General features: G+C 42.1%; 1 protein-coding gene across 1 annotated transcript in view; it reads right to left on the reverse strand.

Moving 5' to 3' along the window:
- Positions 1 to 6895, reverse strand: part of mafb (MAF bZIP transcription factor b) — a gene marked incomplete at its 3' end in the record, with an annotated part of 8862 nt that extends 1967 nt beyond the window's left edge. The window contains exon 1 of the mRNA XM_080027453.1: positions 5862 to 6895. Within this exon, the coding sequence (XP_079883579.1) occupies positions 5862 to 6838 (977 nt within the window). The 5' untranslated portion in view covers positions 6839 to 6895. The remainder of the gene's footprint in view (positions 1 to 5861) is intronic.
- Positions 6896 to 9781: the final 2886 nt, after the last annotated feature.

Raw genomic sequence — 9781 nt, forward strand, 5'->3', positions numbered from 1 at the left:
TCCAGCTCCACCCTGCATAACACAAGCTGGTGCACTCACAGACTTTAAAACACACACACACACACACACACACACACACACACACACACACACACACACACACACACACACACACAGTCGCATAATGCACTCAGTTTTTAACCCCACCCCTTGCCACGTTCGCTGCGGTCCAACACACACCATTGCACTGATTCTGTGCCCTGCAACTCAACTCACTGTTGCAAACATCAACACAGCCTCAGCTATGTTTTCCCTGTGAGTCAGAATATTGTTGATCACATATAATTAAATCATTAGCTTTTATTTATTGCCCTTTAGTAATGCATCACACCCTCACACAAGCAAATGCAAATCTAGTGTTTGAATTCTCCTCAGCGACACACACAAAACACTACACGGGGCCCTGTGCGCCACATTCTTCTACAGCTGAGCATTTACAGTAATCTCAATTCAACACAAGACTATAGGATTGGATTCAGACAATCACATTACCTCCACTCATGCTCCCATACTTCTATTCGCCAGGGGGAAAATAAAAATCACCATGTAAAAGCCAACACGGGCAGACATACACACAGCAGCACAAGCCCTTCTTTACAAGCTGCTGCATTCTTACCACATGCACACAGCCACGACAGGAGCGGACAAGTTAAATTATTAGGGTTTCAAATAAATGACACATAACTCAGGACACTGCAAGACAGAGAGAGAGAGAGAGAGAGGGAGAGGAGCTCTGGCTCTGCAGGTCTAGATGATGGACGGACCACAGAGGAACATAAATGCAGCTGATTTAAATCACTTTAAATGTAAATGTTTATCGCGTGGAGTGATGCAGATGCGAACTGAGTGGAAGAGATTGAAATTGTTTCCTCTTTTGAATGCAAATGTGTTGTTAACCCTTTGGAGGGGTTTTGTCGAGAAGGTGGTGGCACTCACAGGGGAAAGAAAAGAAAATGAATTTACACAAAAAACTATTTAGAAATAATTAGATATAGGCTAAATGACTCAAATAATTCACTTTTTCTTAGTAATACAAAAAAAAACGCGATAGAAGATGACGGTGGATTGTATTTATTATTTAGGTACTCTCACCTAAAGGTTAGCATAATATTTCAGGTAGCGTTTAAAAAAATAAACATCCTGCTCAATTTGCTTATAAAAAGATTTACGGTTCCAATTATAATAGTTATGAATCCAAATAGAGGCACTATCGGAGCAACCTGAGCCTTGATTTAGCTGCTCTTTAGTGTACCTGGGTAAAGAAAATTAATGCAGCATAAATGTTTTGCACCTTGGGCCATTTTAGTTTTCCTCTGCAATATGAGATTAAACGTACACATGTTTTACTTACATTTGCCTATATTTCCTTCTGATCGACCTAACAACCTGCGAGCATCACAATGTCACGACAAAATGACTTTGTTCCTGTAGATTTAATGCGCTCAGTTAAAGCACATATCCACTCCACCACCACCACCACAAGGTCAGATAGAAGACAATGCTGGCTGCTTATTGAGCACTCACACAAATAGACTCAAAAGAAAAAAAGGTGCGCACACATCCTTTGTCCTATTAATTCTGGGGCATTAAAGTGAGGTACATGATGATGATTCAAATGTCGATACTGATAAATTTCAGAGTGATTTCCCATAGTTGACCTGAAAGAGAGAGTCCAATATTGTGACAGCAGACAACTACATTATCTTTAATAACCTAATCATTGGACAGCCTGCAAATGATCACAGTGCAGAAGTCAATATGCCGGGGCCCGGAGATTAAAGAATTACAGTTCATGCTGATAAGATTAATAATGTGGTGAGTGTCTGTGTGAATGTACACACTTCTTCATACTACTGTATACAGAGACATATACAATGACAGAAGAGAAGAGAAAAGGCAGCGAGAGAAAAGCAAGTGGTGTCTGGTGGAGTGCTGAGAAATGAGGAGGAAGTGCTGAAATGTTGTTTCCTGTGCCTTCTGTCCTCCTTCAACACAGGAAGTGAATCAGTGCTACTGAATCCTCCTGCCCCTCTGGGCTCTACAAGTCAAAACGCACACAAACACACCATCCAAGCATCCCACACAATTTCCACACCCCCTACAACCATGAGTGTACAAGCACTGGAAAGCTATACGAACCATTACACAGAGCAGACCGTCTCAAAAACAATGCTGCTGACGCAATGGCAGCTTCCAGGTGACACTGTCCTGAGCACAAAAAAAATGAGATTCGGAAGTTAAATTCAACTAATCCTCATCTGCCTCACAGAAGAAAAAGAGGTGCCATGAAAGAAGTATAGCATCTCCAGTTCTAGGTTATAACACAAATGTAATTAAATAGCACACTATATTGACCTAATCAGATCGGAGGGCCATAAATTAGTGGACACATGCTCACTAAAAGGCCCTCTCCTCTCAGCTAGGAAGGCATCTCTGATCGTTTATCATCAAGAAAGGAGCAGCAAGGCAGCCAGCATCTCCCTCTCTTTCTTTCTCTCTCTATTGCCCTCTCTATCCCTCTCCCTCTCCTGCTCTATATCTGTCTCTCACTCACTTTTAATCACAGATAAAAAACATTCCTCCAGGCACGAGGCGCTCACGCTCCACCATCGTGCCGCTCACGCTGGGCTTTCACGGGGGGCAATGTGTGTGTGTGACTGTGTGTGTGTGTGTGTGTGTGTGTGTGTGTGTGTGTGTGTGTGTGTGTGTGTGTGTGTGTGTGTGTGTGTGTGTGTGTGCGTGTGTGAGTGTGTATGTGTGTGTAGGTGTGTAGGTGTGTGTCTGTGTGTGTGTGTGTGTGTGTGTATGTGTGTGTGTGTGTGTGTGTGTGTGTGTGTGTGTGTGTGTGTGTGTGTGTGTGTGTGTGTGTGTGTGTGTGTGTGTGTGTGTGTGTGTGTGTGTGTGTGTGAGACACAGGTGAGCTAAGAGTACTCTTTGTCTTTATGGAGTCTGCATTCAAACACGTCATTACTGTGGTGCATTCAAAAGTTTCCACAAGGAGCTACACACGTTTGAGATGGAAAATAAAAATAATTACACTCAACACTCAGATCATCACACACACACACACACACACACACACACACACACACACACACACACACACACACACACACACACACACACACACACACACACACAAAGATTTCCAGCAGCATGCATCGTGGTGGCAGTGACCTTGTATGGCAGCAGCCCAACCCAGACCCTGTGTAGCTTTTAGCTCAAGCATCCTGCTCTTTATGCACTGAGTTCATCATACTGCTTTGGAGAAACACTCTGCAGGCCAGATTCAGTCCAGAACAGACACAAGTCATAGGCTACTGGACCTGTTAGTCACTGCATAACCAAATTGCTTGCAGTGCCTCCTTGCTTTTTTTTTACTCTTTCTACTCGTATCTGCATTTTTATATCAGAAGTCAAATAAAGGGACTGTACACTGAAGCAGAAGTGGCAGGCAACCAAAAAACCTGGTGTGTCCCAACCAAAGCAGATATATTTTGGGCGGGATATAAACATGATTGTTAGGATCATTTAGTACAACTAGAAATTTGACAATTATAATTATATCACCACTGTGATATCTTAAAGTATTTTTGACATGAAGTTTATTTTCATTATTTGCAGGTTGTCAAAACCGATAAAGGAAATGTATAGAGAAATTAGGCATATTTGTGAAGAAACTTAAAATCTACCTCACCTTTTCGAGAATGAGTATTTGATCGTTTTTTTTTCATCTGGACGTTTGTCTATTGTCGATTTTTAAATGAAACTTTCCTCGGGCAATATTCAACAAGTGGACAGCCACCGAGGAAAAAGTACAAGTTTACTCTAAAATCAATCATTAACTCCGCGTTTTCGAGGACAGCTGTAGCACAATTATTGGGCCCCGGGGCAAATATTTAAATTATACAACAAATGTTTAAGCATTCGGGGCCTGATTTTTTCCACGTTTTTTAAAAGAGAAAATACCGAGAAAACTGTTCCTTTGATTTCTTGAGAAGCAAACTTCTTCAAAATACTTCAAATTCGCGTGTACATTTACGGGTAAAGAAAAAGAATGCAAGCACATATGAGTGAAAATATAAAAAGTCTTCAATACGCACATTGGATCTGGACTTTATACTCGAGATGTTATTACGCGCTTTGTGCACAATATCTGCATCGCACTCTAATCAAATCCAGGTGTTTATGAACAGATGTGTATGTCATCTCGGTGCCATTTGAAATTAATATTTTCTTTCTTTCTTTATATTTCATTTTGGATCGAGGAAGATGATAAGGCTGTATGTGTGTGCGTGTGTGTGTGTGTGTGTGTGTGTGTGTGTGTGTGTGTGTGTGTGTGTGTGTGTGTGTGTGTGTGTGTGTGTGTGTTATCGCCTCAAAGACACAGTGAAAAGCAACATGCAAAACTATAGAACAAAAAAATAATAAACATTTTCCGGAGAATATATTTGTTTCCATTCATAGGATTTATTGATGAATGGTGTGTTTATTGAATTCCATTTTAAAGAGTGTGTCACGATGCAATGTTGCCATTGACATCACAAAAGATGTATGGCTGCGTGAGGCTTTGCCTAATTATACGACACAGGGCGAAACATTACATTTCCGTTTCCAAACAGTTCACAGTTTATTTACCAGATAACACCCATAGGGTTTTGGGTAAACTTAATTAAGTTCCTTAAATGAAAGGAAAACACATGGACAACGAACTGCAAAAAGAATAGATCATTTGTTGCAACAGTTTTGCGTGACAACGTTGCCTATTTCTCATTTATGTCAGGACATGCATCATAATCTGCTTTTGTTCTGTTAGAAGCATTTAATTTTCAGCCTCACTTGTTGATCGCAATAATATATTTCTTCTGTGCATTTGTCAGGAAAACGTATAATTGTTTCTCCTAAATATGCAGCTCACCTTGATCGTCTGTTGCCTGACAGTAGGAATCAATATTTAGTAACAAGTTGTTTTATTCCCCCAATGTAATTTTTCTCACAGGGCTCCGAAAGGAGCATATGCTGAAAGGTCCATGTTCGCGGGTAACTTTTATGAAAGCCAAGTGACTGATGAACGCACTTGTTATCTTTTTTCTTCTTCTTCTTCTTCTTTTTTTTTTTTTTTTTTTTTTTTACAAATAAATTCCAAATTGTGTTTAAGCTGAGCAATGCAGTCATTTTATAGTACAATTGTTATACACAAGTTCACAAAAAGAAGTATAAAGAAAGAAAAAACTCATTCCGCACATGACCAGCATGCATGGCTTCACATAACTGTTACAGTCAGACATCAATTTCCCAAACGTCTGCTCTAACCAAGTTTTTTTTCACAAGACAAAAAGGATGGATGATGTGAAAATGAGATCATTCATATCAAATGAAATTGACTTGAAACAAAAAAATAAAACAAAATTAAATTCACATCAAAGTAAAGCTGCTGTACCTGAGGATTTGTTTCATTTCACAGAACAAATTCTGCGTAAAGGGAACAGGGTGGACGAGGCTCTGAGGGCGAACATATTCAGTCAAGTGTTCCTTAATTTTATGCATTGGGTCTAAAGACAAAGTTTCAAATTGGACAGAAATACTTTAAAATATTTGAGGAAACTGAATTAATATTCAGTCATTTAAACAGACCTATTTATGTCTCATCTAGAAGTGATAAAACACAAACCAAGCAAAATCCTCACCCTGAAATACAAAATTATTTTTTAAAACAGAAAAGTTGAAATCTCTATTGTTAACTATCGCAGCTTTAACAAACCAACTTCAACACAAGCACACCATCTATTTTAGCTGCGCGCAAAAGGAAAAGTTTCTTTGTGAGGGTCGGTTTATTAAAACTTTTCAGCGCCGAGACTCACATGAAAAACTCCGGGGATGAGGGGTTGTGGTCGCTGGCCGATCCTACGTTTTCTCTGAAGCCGTTGCTGATCAGCTTCTCGTATTTCTCCTTGTAGGCGTCCCTCTCCCTGGCCAGCCGGGATATCTCCTGCTTGAGGTGGTCCACCTGCTGTATGAGTTGCGTCTTCTCTCCCTCCAGGACGTGCCGCTGCTGGACCCGCTTGTACCGGCAGGACTGGGCATAGCCTCTGTTCTTTAGCGTCCTCCTCTTCTGTTTCAGACGGATCACCTCTTCTTTGCTGACCCCCCGGAGCTGCCGGTTCAATTCCCGCACCGACATGGTTACCAGCTGCTCGTCCGAGAACCGATCATCCAGGCGCAGGTGCTGGTGGTTTCCCCCCGAGCCTCCGCTGGACTGCGACCCGGAGGAAGGGTGATGTGCCCCGGGGTGGTGGTGGTGGTGATGGTGGTGGTGGTGGTGGGGATTCCCGTTCTGAGCGGCGGCTGCTGCGATAACCGCGGACACCACGGCGGCCGCGGATCCCATCTCCTCCCCGGCCATGGAGCCTCCTGGCCCGGCTGCGCCGCCGAACTGCTGCCCTCTGGAGTAGCCATCGAAGGTCTGGAGCTGGTGACTGCTGCTGATCAGCGCCTCTACGGCGTCCTCCGGGCTAAAGCCCAGAGCCTCGGGGTTCAACTGCTGTTGGTACCCGGTCATCCAGTAGAAATCCTCCAAGTGCGCCTTCTGTTCGCTCCCTGATCCCGGACTGGGCGCCGAGAAGCTTGGAGAGGGGGGAACCGAGCTGCAAGGCGTGCTCATCGGGGTAGAAGATAGGGATCCCCCGGCGACCAGGCGGCTGCACTGGCTGATGCTGCGATCGGGCTCCACCGGCTCCTTTTTCACTTCAAACTTCATCAGATCGAAGTCATTAACATATTCCATGGCCAGGGGACTGGTGGGCAGGTCGGAGTTGCTCATTGCCAGCTCTGATGCCATCCTCTTGCTGTTGACAGTCCTCCAAAGGGGGTGAGGAGCACCTGTCAAAGTGGGCTGTTGAGACACGCACTGAGCCAGCTTGATTTCTTTATTTATTTTCTTCAAAACCGGAGGAAAAAGTGGATTTTCTCCCACTAATTGCGCTGCGCAGGTTTGGTTTTGTGAGTCGATAAGTTTTTTTTTCTTCAGTCTGTCTTGCACAGACGCATTGGAGCAGCGCTGTTTCCTCCCTCTCTCCCAGCGTGCGGGTGTCTGAGCGCCACTCTCTCTGTTTCTACCATTTAACACTTCATGGCTCCTTTTAGGATTAGTGCGCCAAATTGAAGAGGTTCACGTATGTGTCCCGGGCAAATAGTTGCTTTGTGGGGAATGAAAAAAACTCCACCCAAGGATTGATAGATTTTTTTTCTAAGGGATCAGTCGGCCGACGAGTTAAAAAGCATTGCTTAGTTTTATAGGCGCCCTGACGTCACAACTGAAATATGAAATTGACCGAGTCTCAGCCAATGAGCAGCCTAGCCTGGGAACGTAATTAGCATAATAGTATAGAAACCAAAAGTTTTCTGAACTGCCCAAGCCCATCAGCAGATTGACATACGAGACCCTTTTTGTCACTTTGCATGGAAGACAAAGAAAGCAAATAAGAACACAGATGCCTTCCCGATGATTAACAGAAGATTTCAGATGGTAAATATGCATGCTTATCTTTTTTAGATAAGCAAGTCGGTATCCATTCCTTAACACATATTTAATATTTCTCTGTCATCATAATAATCATAAAATGACATTTAAATGAATTTCGAATTGAAGCAATATGTGTCAACAATATATTTCAGGTGTATTTGATTAATTATGTAGCCTACGCAACTTTCTAATTAAGGATTCACGACCGTCTCAGTCACTATACCCAAACATCTTGAAATGAAATGACTCAAAATTCATTTTTTCAATATTTTTTTATTTAACGAGAGATGAACACCACATAACATCGCAGGAATAGATTTCCGCAGACAAAGCGGGTCGTTGTGTGTGTGAGCAAGTTGAAAGTGTTTGAGAAAATCATGGCATGGGGGTCTGCTTGAATGACAGAGTTTGGAAACCCAACGTCGCCACCTTTCGGTACAGATCATTATTTCATGTGGCTTTTATAAGGGTCCGTGTCTGATTCACGGGTTGTAAATGTTTTTTTCTGCTTTTAATAGAAAAATCATTAAACAAAATAAAAAAATATTATAAAAAATAATCCTCGCTCTTTGCAGAGCCTCAGTTTGTCTTACTGCTGGATATGAAGATTATTTAACAGGACAATCATTTTCTTGCATAGCTCCTTGTGACAAAAAATAACAGTTGTGGTTTAAATAAAGAACAATTAAATTAGTAATTTTTCTTTATGGACAAAAATATTTTTTCTCCACATGTTTCCCGCGGTAATGTATTGACATTAAATACAAGTCAATACAGCAATTTGTTTTTAATAAACTCTGTAGTGATAATAGTTCCATCTGTGAAGGGTGTAGTCTGAATCCTATGTAATGATCACAGCATCATGCCTGTGTGTCTGTGTGTCTGTCTGTGTGTGTGTCTGTCTGTGTGTCTGTGTGTCTGTCTGTATGTGTGTCTGTCTGTGTGTCTGTGTGTGTGTCTGTCTGTCTGTCTGTCTGTCTGTCTCTCTCCTGGAGCACATTCCTCAGGAGTGGTGGCACAAAAGAACAAACAATAAGGAGGGCTATACACAGAGGACAGGAGAGTAAATAAGAGCACTCTCCCTGGAACATGTCACACGGGGAAGCTTCAGAAAACTACAAAGCCGCCAGCAGATAAACCAACTCCCCGGTGTCCCGACGCAAGTAAATATTCTCTTGGTCCCTGTGACTGTACATGGGGACTTAACGTTAAACAGGAAGGATAAACATCGTGTTTTATTCATTAGAAACACACAACAGAGGCCCCTCTGATGCTTTTGAATACACATTAAACAGATGAGGTGTCCCATCTGAAGCTACTTAGATGTTGTGGCTGTTGTAGTGCAAATTCAGACTGGTGGTAAGATATACAGGCAGAACTTAAGAGCAACAGCAATACATATCTGTGACATATAAGTAGTTTGATACAGTCTCTCTTATGTCTTTTAACCGCTATCATGTCATTATGTTAAGTGACAGGAAATGTACTGTGTGTCATAACTGTGGGGAGTCGATACACATAAGAGGGTATTGTGAGCAAAATGCCATTATTTAAGTCTTGGCACACACACACACACACACACACACACACACACACACACACACACACACACACAAACACACACACACACACACACACACACACACACACACACACACACACACACACACACACACACACACACACACACACACACACACGTGGATACTCGCAGCACTGGAGACTTGCTGCTCTGCAAGCTCTGGGTTTGCCAGATCTCCTAAACCAGGATTTATCGCCCGGGAGTCTCAAGGGTTAACAAGCAGAGTCCAGAGCCAATGCATCAGCTGTGTTACTGAGGGCTAATAGTCCTGTATGCACCTCATTCTCTCCCTTTGGAGTTTCATGCAGGCAGCTCACTGCCATGAAGTTTACTACTGTCTTTATTTTATTGGGGATGGTTTCTTTTTCCTACACTATACAGGGGTTGCACTTAGGTATATATCATAAAATAAGCTTATACAGCAGAAGGAAGAGCACTTATACAGTGTTAGTACAGAGGGAAGTTAAGAGCATTTGCAAAGCCGTGGTATAGGATTATGACATACAGTATATTGAAATAGATCCGACACACCTGTATGGATGACTACTAGATTTGTTTCCAAATAATTTAAATATAGAAAAAAGTAATGGATAAGTGGACTGAATAGCTTACCAACACTCCTACACTTAAGCTTTAATGCATACACCTTTAACAGCATTAAATACATGTCAAACTAA

This window comes from Ammodytes marinus, assembly GCF_949987685.1.
Source record: "Ammodytes marinus genome assembly, chromosome: 5".
NCBI lineage: Eukaryota > Metazoa > Chordata > Actinopteri > Uranoscopiformes > Ammodytidae > Ammodytes > Ammodytes marinus.